The following is a 21,184-nucleotide window of genomic DNA, read 5'->3' on the forward strand; positions in this document are numbered from 1 at the left end:
TTTCTTATGATTCACATCATCTCAGGTGTTGTCTTGGGTGTGACAAAACAATTTAAGGATTGTCGCGGTCTGAAACTACATGTTCAGTGATCATTCCTTACTTAATGTGTGCATGCTCCCATGTAATACACGCTACATTACAAGGCATTGTGTTTCATCACTTAACGTTTACAAATCAACTACAGTACGCTGAATAAAGACTACCCAGCTTCATGAAGCTAAAACTTTACAAGAGGTATCAAAACCAACATCAACTTAACATCTCTACTACAGGCACTTCAAGACGCTTTGTTGTAGGGCAGCTGCGCACTCGCTTTAGGTAGATTATCCATCACCAGATATTTTGGCGAGATTTCCAAAAAAAAACCAAAAAAAACTTTATACAGACTATGAGGGTCATTGATAAAGCTCAGATGTATTTGACAGTTTTTTCACCAGAGCAAACCTAATTTGTAGTGAGTCTATCATCTTCTCCAAGCTCATTGAACAATAACCACACATTAGAGTGATAAACAACATACTGTATATACTCGAGTATAAGCCAATCCGAATATAAGCAGAGGCCCCTAATTTTACCACAAAAAACTGGGAAAACTTATTGACTCGAGTATAAGCCGGGGGGGGGGGGGGGGGGAAATGCAGCAGCTACTGGAAAATTTCAAAAATTTAAATGGTCAGAGTTTTTGGGTGCAGTAGTTACTGGGTGCTGGGGAAGGGGTGTTTTGGTTGTCTGTCTACCCCTTCCCTGAGCCTGAGGACTGTTTTTTTCCCCCACTTGGAATACAAAAACTGTGCTGAAAAATTCGGCTTATACTCGAGCATATACGGTACCTTTATTATGTATGATTCTTTTGTAGATTTGGAGACAAACAGAAGCACTGCTCCTGCTACGCAGACCCCTACCATCCCCTGCCTGTGCTACCTTGTGTAGTTGGAAGAGATCCTCCCAGTGTTATAAGATCAGCCATCCTACTGGAGCAGTAATGACAGTGCTCCTAGAGCTGCTTGGTGGAGGTGGGAGACTCCCTTCAAAGAAGGACATTTTAACTTGTTTAGACTACCAGAGACATGTTTCTAAAAGAAGTCCACATGTAACATTCCATAACTCAAAGCAAAGAGGAACCACTCAAAGACTTGGAGATTTACGATATCAAAACAGCGACATTAAGTGCAGGAGATTGTATATCCTTCATTGCACAAATTCCATCCTTTTGATTTGACATGGGGTTGTATATAACATATCCTACACTACATTTGATAATGAATACGTTGGATTTTACTGTACACCTTAACAACTAGAGGAAATACCAAAGGACTGATGAAACAGTTCAAAGAAAAGATGATTCAACATTGTTATTTCATGGGGAATAAAAGTATTGGAGTTAAAATGAGTTGACTGAGTTTATCATCTGAGGCCTTATCTTTTAGGCTAAGAGTTATCGACTGAAGATTGGGTGGAGGTCTCACACCTTGGTCCTCCGCCAGTCAGCTGTTGAAGAGACAGCAGCATTCACAAGGATACAGCAGGCTCTTCACACAAAACCAAGCATAGTGACATCCATTTTACTAAAATGGTGCTCGATATCACAGCTCAAAGCGATTCACTTGAATGTGACTGAGCTGTGAAGAGACCACGGATAGGTCTTCAACTGTTAAGTCAAGAAAACCCCTTTAAGCTTGGGAAAAATTGGATCCTCTTATGGCTATCTAAAACCCCCATGGTGGTTTTGATGAAGGTCTTGTAAGCCAGAAACAGAAGTAACAAAAGGAACAAAAAATATAAATGAAGGAATTATACATTTTATTACTTCTGGCTTTGGCCTTAAAAACTGCAGCAGTGCTCCCACCCCTGAAAAAATTCTCTGTGTTTGTTCCCTGGAGCTGTATTTTCTGCTGTTCCTGGTTTTGGCTGGATTGTGATAGGTCACCTTGATATGCAGCGAAATAGTAGTGAAGAGAGCAAAGCAGGTTATAGCGATCAGGTGAATTTAGAGGGAATCTCCACTGGTAATACATATATGTGTTTAAATAGCATGCAGACTTTCGCAACGTGAAACAAAGTTATTATGTAAATCACAATTTATATTGTGGGTGACCTGTCACTATGAGTAAGATCTCTATTTTCTAACCTTGCTGCCTTCTCGCTAGTTCACAGATTCTAGAACTTTCTTTTTCTCTCTAACCCCCTTTGGTATTTATTTATGTCCCCCATTAATATGCACGCACATAATGTAAATACTATACATAGACGAGGTGCAAGATGTACATTTCCAGTAATGACAGGGTTACTGTGTTATGTAACTCTAAACCAATCTACCGCCCACAAGAGCAATGCAATAACTGGAAACAAATAGGAGTGCCACTTTAACACACACATACAAAAAAAATACCAAAGTGATGTGTGGCTTCAAGTATCAGGAATGTAGATCATCTGTATCCTGTCCAATACCGAAACCATAGGCTTGTGCCACCAAATACTAAGCTATAAGCAGACGTTCAAGTGTCATGCAACCTTTATGCTTATATTTTACATTATGGAAAGTATTTGGATAATTATATAGGGGAAGTTGTTTGCAAACTTTAGTCAAAGTACACAATGATATATGGTCAATTAAGTTTAGTATGATATGTTTATGATACCACACAAACACAAAGTACATGCGTCCCATCACTGCAGAAAGATACCAGTCCTATTGCGGGTATTTATAACTGTGTTGATAAAGTATGGAATGTGTATGGTGTATGGCATATTGTGCTCGTCCCCAAGATAATAGAGCTCTCAGTGTCCACTTACCTGGTACAAGAAATCTACATGGCAGCTAAAAATCAGAACATAAAGCCAGCAGATTATTTCTCAGTTCTGCTTCATATAACTGACAGTACTGCAATGAAAAAATGCAGCATGTGTACTATACTGTGTATGACTCTGAAGAGCTCCCTAAAATAGCTATCCCATAGTAATGTGCTACACTACTGATCAGAACAGACTCACTCTTAGCAGCAGAAACCCATGTGTGTATTTACTGACTAAACTTGTGCTAACCTATAAAAGTGAAACTAGCATTAAAATATCGGGATACAAGCTTCAGGCCAGAAGCATCTGCGTTTTGGTTTCCGTCGGGGAGCCCGCTTATGCATTAAAAAGCGGTTACCGGGGAAATCTGCGGACCCCGTAGACTGCAATGGAGTCCGTATGAAACATGCAGAGAGAAAAGTGCTGCTTGCAGGACTTTTTTCTTTGCATGTTTATTGCGGAAACCACATGGACCCCATTAGGGTCCACTCACATGGAGGAAAATAGTGAGGAATTTGGTGTGGAATTTCAGCGCTGGAAAAAAAAAAACCTCCTATTGACTTCAATGGGTTCCTTTTTCTACTAGCAGAAAAACGAACCCATTGAAGTCAATGGGAGGATTTTTTTTCAGCGCTGAAATTCCAAACCTAATTCCTCACCATTTTCCTCTGTGTGAATGGACCCTTATAGTCTATGGCATACCACCGCATACAACGGATTCTGCACTGGGGCAAGTACCTCCCTCTGTACACAACAGGACACCCAGGTCTCCTAGGCTTAGGTGACCCTATATAAGTGCAGCACATGATAGAGCGGGAAATGCAGAGCTCTGCATGTATTATTTTCGAGAAATAGATTTCCTTACAGTGAGGTGCTATTTACTTGCTGTCATTTGGTGGGAGAATTCCTTGCAGCATTAGAACAGCTTTATACACGAAAATACTGAATCACCAGATCAGCGACTTCACTGGTGAACTGGCAAGCAGGCTGCGCAGCAAAGCAAACATCTGATTTATGATTGTAATATGACATTTTTCCATAAAATCATAATGTCCTATGGATGTGATATGACAGGGTTAATGGGTTACTGACCAGTCTGTATGTATTCCTTGCTGTCCATCTACAGATAATTTCTATTACTGATCATTTGCTTAACATTCCTACAATTTCCTGTTCTCCAATAAACTGTCATGTTATGCCCAGACACACACAAAGGTACTATAAAACTATTTTATTAGTCGGCTTCAGTTGAGATCATGAGGATTCCCAGCAACCTCTGGATGTCATTGAACAACATACGTGTATATTAGTGCATAATAACCTCCCCTCCCCCTCCCTTTTTCAACAAGTGAAACACTTTGCATCATTTGCAAATCATTTGCAATCTGTAACTAAGCATGATCCCTCTTTTTTTTTATTAAACCCTTTTATTTTACTTTATTCTGGTGCGATTATAGGCAGAATTTGACCATCTTAGGGCTAACCTGTTATAAAAAACCCATTTGCCTACAATAATGCTCAGCGGTTCAGAACGCCATGGCTCTACTGTCCTGTACTCACATGACATGTGACCGTCACATTTTCTGGCCTAGACATGGTTGTGTGAATTAGCTTTAGTATATGTATGTGTAATAAATATATCCCATAACTCGCTTTCCAATGTCTATAATGAGGGATTTTTTTCTTGGAATAGCGCTCCAAGCTAGTTTTATAGGTTGCAATAATGGATAGCATGACAAGTCATAAGGTAAAATTTGTTTCCTTAATAAATGACATCAGATAATATAAAGTTTATATATATTAATTGATAAATGATTTCACCATTTACTACATGCTGATCAAAAGAATCTCAGCATGCGATCCAGAACCAGGTATAATCCGCGGCACACAATATCAGGGCACTCAGATCGCAGTTCACATTCCTTTACCTCATATTCTCACACTAGTGCTACAGGTATCAGTTTACACCTATGGACAAACAACCAACTCAATTTATTCTTCTTCTTCCAGAAAACAAGAGCAAAGAGTTGCATAAGGTGCAGATTTCCCACAGCGCTTTTCTTTAGGGAACATTAGTAGAAATTTAGAAATCCCCCACAACATGACTGACTTTGCTTATAGAAGTGCTCAATAGTTGTTCCATAGTAATATGAGCCTGACATTCCACAATATTCTAACCTGATATGGCTGTCACATGAGCTGCACGAACATAAAGTAATCTCTGAGATTATCAATACATCAAGGGCAGAGCTTTACAAATTACACTGGGGGAGGTCAATACTAACAAGGATTGAAGATGACCCTCACATTAAAGAGGACCTAAGATTGGCGGTATGATGTACTGCTGGAAAGCTGACCGTGCACTGAAGTCAGATGTGCCCCAGTTGCAGAGAAATTGGTGCCATGGTTTCCCATACTGATATCACTGCACTGTCAGAGGGGCTGGACTCGCAACTCTGCATCATATCTGGGTTGTGAGGATCCGCTCCCCACCCAGATGACCAGTCCTCATAGTCGAGCGATGACACTGAGCTGTGAGGTCGGCCCCTTTGACAGTGCAGTGAAACTGGTGCCGAAAATAACAGCACCACTCTCTCTGAAACTGGGGCAGATACTGGCAAAGCTGACAGTGAGCTGAATTCAGCGCACGGTCAGCTTTCCATCAGTATATAACACCACCAATGCTGGAGGGACATGAAATGCCCTATTTAATGTACCATATAAATAACTAATGCCCTTATTTTTTATGATTCTTCCAGTTCCCTCTTCGTTTCTGTAAAACAGCCATGAACGTCTCCAACCAAGCTGTGTACACTGTGCTCTGTAGTCTAAGACACTCCTGATCTTGGACAGTCCAGCTGAGAACAGGAGGGAGCGTCTCAGATGAAATGAAGAGGTAAATGGGAATTTGAGGAAATGCTCCATAAATATTAAAAGGTAGGGTAGCATGTATTTTATACTATGCTTTATACACATAGTGCGAATTATTCATGGCTGGAGTCAGTAGTACAAACCATCGACTCCTTCATAAATGGCTGACAGCCAAGGTCAGTCAGAAGCAAAATAGCTGCTCTACGTCATTAAAAAAGCCAGGGGCTGAATTCCTACAGAAGTAAATATGCAACAACTATGCATCTAATTATATACTATAGATAATTGCTTGATATAATTAAAATTAAGTAATAATTTTAATTTTGATTCCAGAGTTGAAGTCAGTAACTTATTTCTGACTCATACTCTGGGGCCCTACTTTCTTGACTCCTCAGTCCTGGGATTTTTATTTTTTATATGAGCTGAAGGGTCACTTTGTCAGTTACTGGTAAATAAATTATTTGCCACCTCCATAAATACCATTCTTGCGGATACCTGAGTTCTGCTGATATAAAGGCACAGAAACCAGTAGTAAAAGCCTGATACTTCTGGCATTCCTTAGAGATGATGTAGCTCTACTTATCTCCCAATGAGACCACACAAGTCAACCACCTACCCCCTTACCTATCCAAGTAGCCCAGAGCAAATATATATATATATATATATATATATATATATTTTTTTTTTTTTTTTTTTTTTTTTTTTCCTGATACACCAATAATAAGTTCTAACTTTGATGGCTCCTGGGAAGGCACATAACTATAATGTATGAGTATCGCACCTTGACCTTTAGCAAAAGCCACTGGTATAGTGTGTGTACATGAGGAGTAACATTATTTCAGGACATTATATGACATAAGCGACTGCAACTTTAGCAGTTTTCCTCTGCACATCTGTAGTTTGCAGTTCTCTCTGAGCTGGTAGTTGAAGATTAGCTTCCATACCCTGCTCACAGTAACTAGAAATCTGCTCTGACTCAGAAATATCCCCCTTGTCACACTGGATATACAAAAAGTACTGATCTGCACCAATGTGAATAAAGTATTTGTTTAGTTCCAGAATTGATGTGAATAAAGTTTCTATTTAGTTGCAGGATCAGCCTAAGGCCTCCTTCACACAACCATAGTGGTTTTTAGTGTGCACAAATACAAACACACTTGGAGGTTCCCCTACACTACTTGTAACAGCCACAATTATGTGCAAAAATAGAACTTTTTTGGATATTTATGTTTGATCGTCTTAAACATTAGTCATTGGTACTCTGCTTGTAATAATGGACTGTCAGATCAAGTAAGTTTTTGGTGACTTGGATATTGATCAATGCTTTGGTGATGTAAAAATCAGTATAGCAAGAGGAGGGGAACAGGTAAACAGCCCGATAAGGGAAGAAAAAAGCATTTATTTAACATCAAGATATATTACAATGTTTCTTATCTCCTACATCTTGGTTAGTCCATTCTTCACAAAAACACTAAGCATGTCAAATTCATTTTGATGTAGAGAGCAAACTTGTAGAAAGGGACGCATACTATGGAAAGGAAACCAGCTATGCTGCAAATAGGGCAGACATCTTCCTGATGGACACATGCATCTGGACTGAAACAATCCTTTGGAGTCATTTCTAAAAGTATCTCATGTCTATTCTATATTTATCCAGCTCTGCTGTTATTTGTAACCATGCAAACATTAAGGGCATTGCTCATGACTGCGACTGCCCAGGGTCCTAAGCATTAGTATGACCCTTCTACAATAAAAAGGTCTTCCTTACCCCAGATCACCAGTAGACACACAAGCCTTCCTACTGACAGCACATGTACAGTACACTATGTCACTCCTTGACAGGATTACTACAAGGAAACAGACAGGCTGAGGCCTTGGGTGCCTTTCCTCCATTCAATTAGCTCTCTGATAATAAGCAGTAGCCATCATAATGAGGGCTAGGATAGCAGAAAAGAATCTTACTCCAATATCAACATGTATTTGTTAATGAAGTTTCACAAGAATTGTTACACAAAGATGGGGATCAGAGACTTTTTTTTACAACACAAGTGATTTAGTTGCATTCGCTGTACTACTTAGATGTATTTTAGAAAACGTGATATGTAGTAGCGGAAACTGTGCACATAAATGCATTATCATTAGCTGTAACCAAACTCAATATATTCTTCCTTGGCTGTAGTGACCTGGTATACTTTGAGAAGTCTTGTGAAGGTGGGTTGAAACTCCAATTGGCAGTAAAGCAGCAGTACTGGCGGATCTATTACGCTGACATGAAGGTACAAGTACACACTGCAGCCATGGTTCAGCACAATGCACCTGTCTGACTAGAAACCTAGGCCACAAACAATGGGTCTATAAGACAAACCTGCTGCAGTCAGCAATCTGCAATTACCGGAAATCTGGGTAATTATACAATTATACATTACACGGGATGAAGAATTACTCCAGAATTGCTCCAGTTTGGCATAATTATGTATGGGAACCTCCCTCAGAAAAAACTATTGAGTTCCCACATGTAACATATACATACAGCATCTTGCTATACACATAAGACCCTATTGCTAGGCCACAACTCAAAGCTACTCTTAAAGTCTCAGCTAGTATGGCCAGCCACGTTCATAGACACCCCTTTTCACTACGTGATCTATAAAAAGGGGCTGTTTGCACATGACAGAGGCGAGCTCTACAAAAATGAAATGTGACATCACAATAACAAACGAGAATGTGCATGGAAGTGAGTTACCATTACCATACACACCTGAGGAGTCTGAATGTTCTCCCGTGTCTGTGTGGGTTTAATCCAAGTTCTGTGGTTTCCTCCTACACTAACAACATGGTAATTGGCTTGCTATGCAGTTGGTCATAGGGTGTGTGTTTGCCTTCTGTTACAGAAAAATATTTTAAGCCCCAAGGGGGGCAGGATTTAATGTACAAATACACAGTTGTACAATGCTAGAAAATACAGTATATGTTGATACTACATTAAACAGCAATATACAATTCAGCGTTAAGAAATGATGTGTAGCCATACTTAAGGCACATGAGCAGCATAATGGGACCCTCAAATGAAGTACGCAGCCATTGCTATACAACCGTAGCCCCTAGTACAAAACTAGATCCTACATGGGGGGGCTAACTAGATCTGGTAAAGCATTTGGGATCTCTTGGCCTTATTCTTAGCCCGTGTCCTTTTAATGCTCATAATTTATGGCATTAGAAAACGGTGATGAAATGGAAAAATGAGAGGTAAAAAGACTTTAGTATTACTAATAACATGTAGTAAGGGAAAGCCGCCCATGTTGGGAGTTTACTAGAGAAATGGTTTCAGCAGCCTCTCTTCTATATGGCCTAGTCACAATTGCTACATGTACTATAGCTAATATATATATTACGTAACCTGTCAAAACATGCAGTTCTCATGAGAATTATAATTATAGTCTGCTATAAAAACAGGTAAGGCAGAAACTTTCTATTTCTAGCTCAGTGAAACATACACAGCTACAGCATGAAACAAAGCCTCCTATGCTGTTCCCTAACACTATTGCAGATCAATATCCGTACATGTAGTATTTCCAGCAAACTCTTCAGGAAGCACACGCAGGGGATAAACATGTGGCCGCTTGATGGATGCAATATATATACAATTATATTTCTATGTACACATTTGTCTACATGGCAACCTATAAATGTCTGCATGTCACCAAATAATGCCCCCTTTAAATAGACAGTGCCAGAGATCAGATCTTAGGACCAAATTTCCATAGTCTGACATATTTTGAGGAATAAATCACATATAGAACCAATGAAACAAAACAGTAGAAATGTAATAGGAAATAAAACAGACATTAACACATAACTAGTGCTAAGTCTACATACACAAAGCATGTATATTTGTCTGAATAGCAGAAATCTGTGGCTGACGCTAAGGTTTCTGCCATGGCTCCACACACAGAACTGACCCCTTTGCAGGTAATCTATAGTGTAAGAACCCATTGCAGTTTCTGATTCAATATGTTACATGCCGCTTATTAATAAAGATTTAAAATCTACGGCAGTGCACTTACGTGCTTAAAAAAAGATGCCAAATTCAGCACTGAATATGCACAAAAAGCTGCATAAAAATCGTGTGAAAATACCCTTTGTCCCCATGGAAATTATCGTAGTTATTATCAGTATGTTGTCCGCAGTTGTGGATAGCATACAGACCCTCTATAGAACCATTTACGTCCATTTCTTTTTTTATAGATAAGGCCGTAGACACTATCCGCAGAATACGGAGCGGGTCCTATTCCAGTCTGTATTTGTAGCACATACTCGCCTATACAAGTGTATGGGATCATACACTTCATTGCAGATCCAGGATTGCGGATGATCTACTGGAAATTCTTTGTTTTGTGACATTTGAATCCATTTTTGCATACAGCAAAACCCAGCATGGTTGTGCGCATGTGGCCCAAGTGTATATAATGTGACAGTACAAGCACAGATTTGCAAGCATGCTGCATCATATGGGGCTTTAATCTCACAATTGTCATGAATTCTCCACATGTCCACAAGACTCTACAGGTCTGTACAATTGCATAGCAATACCAGTGAAATATAAGAGTGCATTTGGAAATCACATAGCATGTTCAGTGTTCAGCATGTAGCATGTTCGAAAATAAAAAGCCATACACACCTAGGTACCAAATTTACAGTATCCTTTATCACTTCTTCACACTATTTTGTGGTTGCCTAGCTGGAGGCATAAAGGTATGGCACTGGTACATCTACGCTTGTCACCAATTGCCATCTCTCATTCTACAATTCTGACCCATAGAAATATTTCTACAATACTTACATAAAGTGGACAGAAAGTCTGGAGTCCCATGTACTACAAAAACCTATGTAAAGTGAATTTGTACTGTTCTACTAAGCAGCATGGATATGCGAAAAATCAGTACAATACAGGTCAGACTAGCTCCTCTGCTTTACTAACTAAACAAATAGAGACGGCTTTAGTAAAGCGTATTTGCTCTGCTACTGTCACTCTGACCAATTATCATTCACTTAGTACTCAGTCACCTTCCAGAGAAGGCAAAGTGATCATACAGTAATAGAGAATGGAACTTACTTGACAGTCACACGATTTGATAAGTCCTGAAGATCGCCAGGGTGAAAAAGTTGAGCTTCTTTCAGTCCAAGTTTCCCACAGGCCCGCAAGAAAACATTAATATTATCCTGAAAAGGCAAGTGGAAAATGATTGCTTAGCTGAGCGCTCACAAATCAAAACTGCTTATCCAAGTCCAAAACTCCAAAGTCCACAAGAATCAGCAGAGATAGAGAAAACGCCACAAGCCTGGAAGATGTATGGCAATAATATTTCATGAATACCAGGAGGCTGTCTCTAATCTGTGTGCCCGAGTGACGCTGCAAAGATTACCTGCTGCAGTCAGTCATCAGAAAAGTACACTTTGATGTCAGGTCTACAAACAAACGCCCTCTTTCTGTCTTTGCACGGCAACCCTCACCTCTTAGGACTTTAAAAATAACTGCAGCTAATGACATTGACCCACCCAGAAACTACTGCCAGCGCCGGCATAGGAGGGTGAGGAAAAAGAGGAGGGACATGCTGTTTCTATAGAACACACAGTGACTGGGACACTGCACCTGGAATCTAGGTTTGGCCGTCTAACAAGATCTTGACAGAATGTGAACATACGCAGACTGAAGGTAAAAATGTCACAGATATGATCTGGTACAGTACAGATACATGAAGAAATAAAAAGAGAAGAATTCAGGAGTGGTGCATTACTCATTTGCTTGCACCTGTTCGAGGCTACTTGCTTCTGCTAAGTGAAGCCAGTCCTATAAAAAGCTCAACAAAGTGCAACAGCTGAACTGAAAGGACGAGCCTCACAGACCTAAAAATCTAAAAGGGGCACTCTGGGACAGGGAAAATGTAGCCAATAGTTACAGGAGTGAACACATGCACCTTCACATAGTGTGGGCCACTGAAGCAGTATGGACATGGCAAGCGGCAGCACTAATATCTGAAATGGTTTTATCTACCCAAATTCAGATTTTCTTCATATATTTTGCACAGTTTTGAAAACTACTAGAGATGAGCGAGTATATTCGATCGAATACCTGCCCTGCATAGTTATTGGTGTAAAAAAGCACCAGGGAGGGTGGGAGGGGCAGTAAAAATTTGATAACCCTCCCACCTTCCCTGGAGCTTTTTTACATCAATAACTATGCAGGGGAAGTATTCGATGGAATATACTCGCTCATCTCTAAAAATACTAATCCAATTACTCTATATATTTAAATAAAATTTGTAAAAACTAAAGTAAAAACAAATCTGTAGCATCTTTTTGTCCTCAGCTTCGTTGTGGTTGTAGGGTAGCACCAAAAAATAACCCACCCGTTTGCACTGTCACTAGTTGCTATCGGGCCCCAGACCCTGAAAGGGTCCTCTGCCATATAAAATATACAACTATTCTACGTGGCTCAAGGTAGGTAAGGGACCCATTACAGATTCTGCAATGGGGCGCAGGAGCTTCAAGTCTCTGCCCATGTGGGCAGATCAATTAACATGGCCTATTTGTCAATGATGTCACATCACAAGTAATATATATTGAGAAACTCAAATTTGGTATGGTGTCAGATATTATGTGACAGAATGTGGACCAGATGCCTGTATGCCCTGGGACTCTAGAATACATTTTAATACCACTGACAATGCTATACAACTATATGTAGCATAAGGATCACATTTCCTATAGAAACACTTCCTAGAACTGCACATTTAGGGCAGGTAGAGGACAATACAGCTTTATAAAACAATGTAACTATGGTGTCAGGTTCCAAATATACCAATAGGCAACCCATGATATTGGTTCTAAGCCGCGAGTGCATTTCCCATAATGAAATTACACTGTTTCTCTTTGTCTACAGGTATTGATGTAAGCGAGCAAATGGTATATACAGCAGTAAAGGATATATTGGAGTCAAATACTGTCACAGTTATAACATGATCTACAGAAAAAGAAAAGTCAGAAATTGCAATCCTAACTGAAAGAGGGAACCTAACAATGGTGAGGAATACTGAAATACAATCAAAACAGGGCAACCGAGCACCCGTCTGTCAATACAGGTATACAGGTGCAGTGACGAACAATTCTGGACACTGCACAACAGAAAGACTCCACATACATATCTCTTACAAAGGGCAAACACAAAGTGCTGACACCTACCGTAACCCCTAGGCAAATAACATGAATACCACATGGAAGTAAGAAACGGTCCCACCCAGGCCATTTGTTTTACAGGATGTTTAATCTAATTATTTGTCATGCTGCTTTGCCTATGCAAGGAAGCCTGCCGGGATCTGGCAAAGGAGTATAGTGTACAAAGCTCCAAACAGCGTGACTGGCAATGTCAGCCTCACAGCTAGAAGAGAACGCAACTAGCTGCACTGCTATATGCAACCGAAAAACTAAGAACGAACTGTCTTTTACGCCACAAATAAAAACCACGAAATGCACTGCCAATAGTCAAATGTTTGGGGGATTTTATTTTTATTTATTTTTTTTTAGGGCCAATGCCTTTTTTTTTTTTTTTGAAAAGCATTTTTGAAGCATGCCCAACATCTGCCTTTTTTAGGTGTCATCCTATAGGCTTCATTATTTGGAAAGGGGGCAGGCAAATGGCTAAAAAACAAAAATCATGGTCCAAACGTGACCCAAAAAACCCCCAAAACTACAAAAACACAATCCATAACCTAAACAGGGAAGATGCACTGCCAAGGAAATGAACACCTCGAATGTCCAAGGCAAGTGAATCAATTGTATAATTGTGATGAAGAAGCATCGAGAGAGAGCAAGTACCTAAACTTTCAAACAACTTTTGATTTTCTGACAGAATGTGTCAATTTTGATAACATACTGTATTAATAGATTTTGGCTCCTTTCTGGCAAATCTTGCCCTAAAAACAATTGTTAGTCCCCTATGTGTTTGTGTGTGTGTGTGTGTGGGGGGGGGGGATACAGATTTAATGCAAAGAAGCAGAGGCCGGAGGGGTCACTTCAAGCACGTCTATGTCAGTCATTATAAAACATAGAAATATATTCTCATCTTTCATATGACAACAAGGTCGTAGCTATACCTGCATAGTTTCCGAAGATATCCCCAGTTAAAAAGACAGCAAGGATTTGAAAAAGCTACACAGAAATGATAGCAAATCAAACTGTGTTTTCAAATGAAATCTTCTCAACTAATAAGAGGTAGAACTGCTACCCTAGTATTATATGAAAGAGGAGATTCGGATCCTTCATATGACACCAGATGTATAGGGTATACAGGGATATTCTAGTAATTACACATAATGCTAGGTTCACATTAGCCTTGTCTCTTGTTGCTCGGGTCCCTCAGGAGACCTAAACAATGCAGAGGTGGGCCACTAAGGGCCCCTTCACACGGAGTATACGCTGGCTGATTCTGAACGTGTAAACATTCCAAATCAGCGGCGTTTAAAATGGATCCTATTGCTTTCTATGGGAGCCGGCATACGTGCGCAACCCATAGAAATGAATGGGCTGCTTTTTTTCCATTCATTTCTATGGGGAGCACAAGTATGCCGGCTCCCGTAGCAAGTAATGGGATCTGTTTTAAACGCTGATGATTTGGAACATTTACACATTCAGAATCAGCCAGCGTATACTCCGTGTGAATGGGCCCTAAAGCAGCGGCTACACACAGAGCCTGTAATGGAGTCAGTCATTTTTAAACAAACCAGTGGAGGAAAAAGTCCTTGGTGCAAGACACTTTCCTCCATTGATTATTGGTGGACGTGGCAATACAGATGTGAACATAGCCTTATCCGCTATCCAGAGGATAAGGTGGACATTATGCTGAGTACCATCATATCTTTACATAGCCTAATATATGCTCAAATTCCTTGAATAAGCTTTTTTTTTTCTTTAAAGGGGCTCTATCAGCAAAATCCTGCAGATAGAGCCCCACATATGCGTGCATAGCCTTTAAAAAGGCTATTCAGGCACCGTAAATGTTAAATTAAACTACCCCCCCGTTTGAAAATAACTTAAAAAAGAATGTTCTCTACTTACGGAACGTGCACCCTGGGCGGGCATTCAGGGTGTGTCTTCATCTTCTTCCCCGCCTCTTCTTCATCTGACGTCTTCGGGTCCCGTCCTCCTCCGGCGCTTGCTCGCGGACACTGATAAAAAAAAATAGCCCGGGCGCATGCGCAGTAGCCGTAGTAGAGGCCGCGTGCTACTGCGCATGCGCCTGGGCTATTTTTTTATATCAGTGTCCGCGAGCAAGCGCCGGAGGAGGACGGGACCCGAAGACGTCAGATGAAGAAGAGGCGGGGAAGAAGAAGACGGCGCACCCTGAATGCCCGCCCAGGGTGCACGTTCCGTAAGTAGAGAACATTCTTTTTTAAGGTATTATTTTAAAACGGGGGGTAGTTTAATTTAACTTTTACGGTGCCTGAATAGCCTTTTTAAAGGCTATGCACGCACATGTGGGGCTCTATCAGCATGATTTTGCTGATAGAGCCCCTTTAAGAAATAGGCAAATGAGGCTCAAGTGCAATGGGATTCCTGCCAGAGCCTCCAAGGGTTCAAGATGGGAAATGCCAAGCGTGGGTGCGGAAATTCAACCAGTAAAATCACAGCTGTGGGATAGGAAGAGGCTGCAAGTCAAGTATACAGGGGAAGCAGTAGGCAGTAATTCACACTGAGACTCTGGCATACTTCCATTGTACTCGAGCCTCATTTCTAAAAACATTTTCTTTCAAGGAAATTGTGCATCTATTGTGCCATCTACAGATACGATGGTGCTCTGCCTAATGTCCTGAAAAACGCACTGTGGACATGAGGAGGATTTCATATTGAGTTTCTGGAAAACAGACTGCCGTTTGCTTTTTTTTTTTTATTCCCCCCCCCCCCCCCCAAAAAAAAAAAGAAAAAAAAAAAAAGAAAAAGAGGGGTGGTGGGGGCAAGGAGTAATTTGATATATGAAAGTATGTGGCAAGATAGCCGAGAGCTTTCACATATTTTTCGGAAAACTATACTGGGGTCCATGTGCTTTCCGCGCGCTGCGCGCACGAATCATGGGCACATGAAAGTAGATCATGATCCACTTTTCTGTCCACATGTTCCGTGTGGATACTGTACAGAGAGCACACAGACCTCATTATAGTCTATGGGGTCCGTATGCTTTCACTGCACACCGCCTGACAATGCATTTGGTATTTCATTCGGGGGGGGTCCCCATGTGGACTCCCCGAAAGGATTACCAAACGCAGATGTGAACTAACCCTTAAATATGAATGTCACAGCACAGGGTCTGAATACTTATGCCCATGTGATATTTCAGTTTTTCTTTTTTAATAAATTTGCAAAAAGACCTACATTTCTGTTTTTTTCTGTCAAGATGGGGTGCTGAGTGTACATTAATGAGAAATGAACTTTTTTGATTTTATCAAATAGCTGCAATGAAACAGAGTGAAAAATTAAAGGGGTCTGAATACTTTCCGTACCTACTGCATACAACAAATTGTAGCAATAAAAACTATAGAATTTACCCTGCAAAAAAAGTAGGCCCTCACACAACTCAACAGATGGAAATTCTCCTTTACACGAAATTGCAACACCAAAAAGGAAGTCTTGAAATTATGGACATCACAGGATCTATGCATATGTGCAAATGCTTTCTGACACCGTTTGCTACCCTAGACTTGAGACGTGAAATCCAATTTCACTTGCAGTACAGACTAGATCACTACATTCTATTTTTCCAATCAGATGATCCGTCTGTGCAGTTTCACATCTGTGCATCATGTGATGCAATTCCAGTTCCTTGTTTTACTTCCAACCAACAGAACATGAAACATTGAACATTGCCAACATTTCAGATCAGGCACATAGCAATCTGTCAGGTTGATAAACCAAGGTCTCAACTCAAGAATTCTGTCCCTCAGTTTAGAACAAGGGCCAATTGGCCCTATGAGCAGAAGGCATTGCAAAATCATCCCAGCTTTCATGTGGCTAAAAAAGAACTTTGTTTTCAAACAGGATTTTACGCCCATCCCACATGCCACAGACTGGAGCTAGAAGCTTCCCAAATCTGCATATCTTTCAATGCTGATGAATGTGTAAAATAATTACTCGAGTATAAGCCGAATTTTTCAGTACAGTTTTTGTGCTGAAAAAGCCCCCCTCGGCTTATACTCGAGTCAAGCAAAAAAAAAAAAAAACTTTTTTTTTTTTTTTTTTTTTTTGGGGGGGGGGGGGGGGGGGGGTCTATGACCCGCCGCAATAGTAATGTATTGAATCTCCCATAAAATAGTGAAAAGAAAAAAAAAGTTTAAAAAAAAAAAAAAAGTTCTAAATCTCTCCTTTCCCTAGAATACATATAAAAGTAGAAAATTACTATGAAACACACACATTAGGTATCCCTGTGTCTGAAAGTGCCCGGTCTACTGAATATAGGGCATCTGCAGTGCTCCTGTTCCGTCGGGAAGGGGTTAATAGGAGCACTGCAGATACCCTATATTCAGCCAGGCTGAATTCCAAGTGGGGGAAAAAAAACCTCAGTCCTCAAGCTCAGGGAAGGGGCAGACAGACAACCAAAACACCCCCTCCCCTTCCCTAGCACCCAGCAACTACTGCACCCAAAAACTGCAACCATTTTAATTTTTGAAATTTTCCAGTAGCTGCTGCATTTCCCCCCTAGGCTTATACTCGAGTCAATAAGATTTCATAGTTTTTTGTGGCAAAATTAGGGGCCTCGGCTTATATTCAGGTCGGCTTATACTCGAGTATATACTGTATGGTTGTCAAAAAGTGATGACACATCATTCTTAATGCACAATGAACGCTATAAAAACGAAACTCAAAAACTATTGTGTTTTTTCCTCACACTTAATTCCACAAATAGTTTTCTCTACAGTTTACCAATACACTATATGAAACAACCTATAGTGGCATTTAAAAATAAAATTTATCCTACAAAAAAAAAAAGGCCTCATAGTGGACGGAGGAAAAAAAAAAATTGACATTAAAGAGCATATTTCTGTAAGAAAAAGGAAAACAAACCTGCTTTCAGACACGTGTACGTATTGGCATTTTACCACCCACATTGTGACAGTAATGCCTACGCCTTCCATGGTTTTAGAGATCTTTAATCACCACAGAACTTGCTAGTCAGTTGTCATAAGCTGTTGTCAAGATAGCAGAAACTGTAATGTTCTAGTAGGCTGGGCCATAACCCCCTGTCCCTGAGGATGTTACTAACACAGCAGGAATTAATAAGAACTACTGAAAAAGGGAAAGAGGAATCAGATCTGTGAACGCGAGTAGAAACAATCCATGTGCTTACTCTTTTGAACATGCAAAATAAAAACTACTGAAGAGACAAAATAAACCTGTTTTTGCTTCATAATTGCCATACAGTACTAAAAGGGAACATATTCACTTACTAATGTCAAAGCAATAGCTGGACTAAGACTAAAAGACATCAATCATAGCAGAGGGGTTGGGTTGGGGTGCGGAGAGCTTGACTTCTTCCAGTTTTCTGTACCAAAAACTTGCAACAGTTTGCATTTTTAGACCACCCACTTCACTTTTGAAAGGCTTGTGGGAAATTGGGCAATGGTGGCCTGTTGAGCTGAAAAACATTAGAATTATCTACTACTATTTTAAGGCCGGGGCCCCATTGGCCGGAAACGCCGTGGGCAAAAACGCGGCATTATGCAGGAACAGCAAAGTAGATGCGTTAAAATCCGCAGCGCGAACATGCTGCGATTTTCAAAACCGACGCAGTTTTGGAAATCACAGCATGTTAATTGTATCTACGAAAACGCCGTCGGCTTTCCCATAGATATAATGGTGACAAAGTCTGCGGAGGAAAACTCTCAATCTTTCTGTTCAAAGTGCTGCTGGAAGAACCGCGATGCGTTCCCACTGCAGTTGCTCCCGCAGCGCTTTAGCGCAGCATTTCCGGCCCATGGGGCCTTAGCCTATGACCGAGTCCCCACGTTGCGGAAACACAGCTTGCTGCATTTTTTTGAGCCAAAGTCAAGAATGACTACAAAAGGAATGGGAAATATATCAGAAGTACTTCTCCCTTCTGCTCAATCTACTCCTGGCTTTGGCTCAAAAAACTGAAGCAAAATCTGCATCTAAAAAAAGCTGTGTTACCGCAACACGGGGACTAAACCTAAATAGTCACAAAACACATTAACAGCAACATTTCGGAACAAAAATAATTGACTCCAGGATACAATTTTTTTTTTAAAGAGTGTGATAAATACGATGCAGACTATGGGAAAGACTCCTGCATATCGGACTTTAAAAATCCCACCCATGATAAAACTCCCCCACTGTGTGTGAATTGAACCTTAAAGGGAACCTGTCACATCAAGCATGCTGTTCAATCTGTTGGCAGCATATTATATTTAGAGCAGAAGCAGCAGAGCAGATTGATGTAGAGTTGTGTGTGAAAAGATTCAGTATATTATTTTTCTATTGAAATCGCAGTTCTTCCTATGCTAAGAAGGACATGGAGCTGCTTGCATCTCTTCAGACACATAGGTTTCATGCTCTCCACCCAGATGGTGTAAAGTTTGAAGGCTGGATGTCCACCTGTACTTCTAGCCCTACCACTAGAGTTCAGAGGAGTATCAAAACCATTGGAGTAATAGTATTATGGGGTGGGTGATTTATTTATAATAGCAGGTATTTGTACTATAGCTTTATTGGAAAATACCATATGTAGGTTTACTACCTCTATTCAGGTTTACTATCTGCTATACCTATGTATTATAGTTAGCTTTTATATATCTAATGAGAGGATTCAATCATCGCTGTGTTAGATTATTACCTCTGATTCTATCCAATAGGAGTTTTCCTAGATATTTGTTTCCATTATTGCTTGAATCTCCATTACTACCTTAGCAGCCTGTACTTCTGGTTATACGGATAGCTGGTTGGGATGTCTGCAGCAATAGGGGAGGCTCACGTAACCAATTATTTTATTTTTATTCCTTGGTGAACCCTGAATGTAGCAGCAGGAAATGTGTTGAATGTGATTTTATATATTTATTTTTGCCTTTTTTTTTTCATTAATCTGGGATTTTGCACTTTTATATTGGGGGTTCTCCTATATTATTTTGTGTCTATCAGTTGGTGTCTACAGAGGTTTTATATTTAACATATTAAAAGTGAAGTTTTAGGAGAGTTTTTTTTTGTGGTTTTCAGATTTTTTGCTGACAGGAAATGATCCCCCTCCAGTTGCTCTCAATTTAAGGTCACCCTCCATCTGCCCATCCAGTTTAATGTCCCCCTTCCATCTGTCCCCAGTTTAATGCCCCCTTCCTCTTTCACCAATTTAATGTCCCATTCCCAGTTTAATTGCCCCTTTCAATGACCACTAGTTTAATACCCCTTCCATCTGCCACAACATAATGTCCCCCTTCATCTGCCCCCATTTTAATTGCCCCTCTCTGTCCCCAGTTTAATGTCCCCCTTTATCTCTCCCAAGTCTAATGTCCCCCCAAAAGTTTAATATAATACTCTCCTCGTTCAACCTATTTCTGTTTCTCCTCTCCTGGAGTGTTCAGTGACCTGCAGGAGCTATGTGAGTGACGTCATCACATCGTTCCTACAACCCTTGCAACCCCTCAACACAGAAAAAGTAGAAAATTCAATGGATAAATAACAGGTTATACCGATTCTTCTCCCACAAACCTACAAATCAATCTGCTCAGCTACTTTTATTCTATGACCTGCTGCCTGCAGACTGAATTACATTTTTCATGTGGCAGGGGTGGCAAGGGTTTCCACTACAAGAGGTTAACCACAAGCAGCTCAGCCAATCTGATGGTCAATCCTAGCCTGGAGAAGCTGATAACAATGGCTTTCCCCCATTTGGCTGCACTGTCTATCAGCAGCACATCCTTGTTTAGACAGGGCAATGTGCTGCCAATAATCTTTCTTTACTTTTCGACCGCATAGTCAATTGGCCACACAGTTAAGACTCCTACGCATGGAACATCTTGGATTAATAAGCGATGCTTTAATTACCAGGATGTACCTGAACGTCCACATTTACAGCAATAGCAAGTATAGGTGCAACTGGGATGCACCAGGTATAGGACTATCATCTGGAAAAACCAAAGGACGGCGCTCTCAGGTCCAAAGGAATTTATTCAAAAAGAAGATTGCACAACGCAAAAACAGTTGCCGCGTTTCGGGTCGGAACCCTTTATCAAGTGCGTAACTAGTTAAAAACAATAAATATAGTATATGTATAAAAAACATGAATATACAAAGACATAATTTAAAAAACAGATTAGCTTGTCAAAGAAAAAAACAACAGACCACGACGTTATTAGGCAAGAAAATCATTTACCTATAAACCCAGAACCTATAAACAAATCCAAGGTATATCATATGAATTCTGAATTAAGCTCAGGTGATGTATTACACATCATTAGTCATAGACAA

The 21,184-nt window shown here is 40.3% G+C and overlaps 1 protein-coding gene across 5 annotated transcripts in view; it reads right to left on the minus strand.

The window, feature by feature from the left end:
- The window catches only part of LMO7 (LIM domain 7), a 125,729-nt gene that overhangs the window by 52,582 nt on the left and 51,963 nt on the right, over positions 1 to 21,184 (minus strand). For all 5 annotated transcript variants that reach the window (XM_075265407.1, XM_075265408.1, XM_075265406.1 and 2 more), the window contains exon 5: positions 10,779 to 10,885. In XM_075265407.1, the coding sequence (XP_075121508.1) occupies positions 10,779 to 10,885 (107 nt within the window). The remainder of the gene's footprint in view (positions 1 to 10,778; positions 10,886 to 21,184) is intronic.

The sequence above is a fragment of the Leptodactylus fuscus genome, chromosome 2 (genome assembly GCF_031893055.1).
Source record: "Leptodactylus fuscus isolate aLepFus1 chromosome 2, aLepFus1.hap2, whole genome shotgun sequence".
NCBI lineage: Eukaryota > Metazoa > Chordata > Amphibia > Anura > Leptodactylidae > Leptodactylus > Leptodactylus fuscus.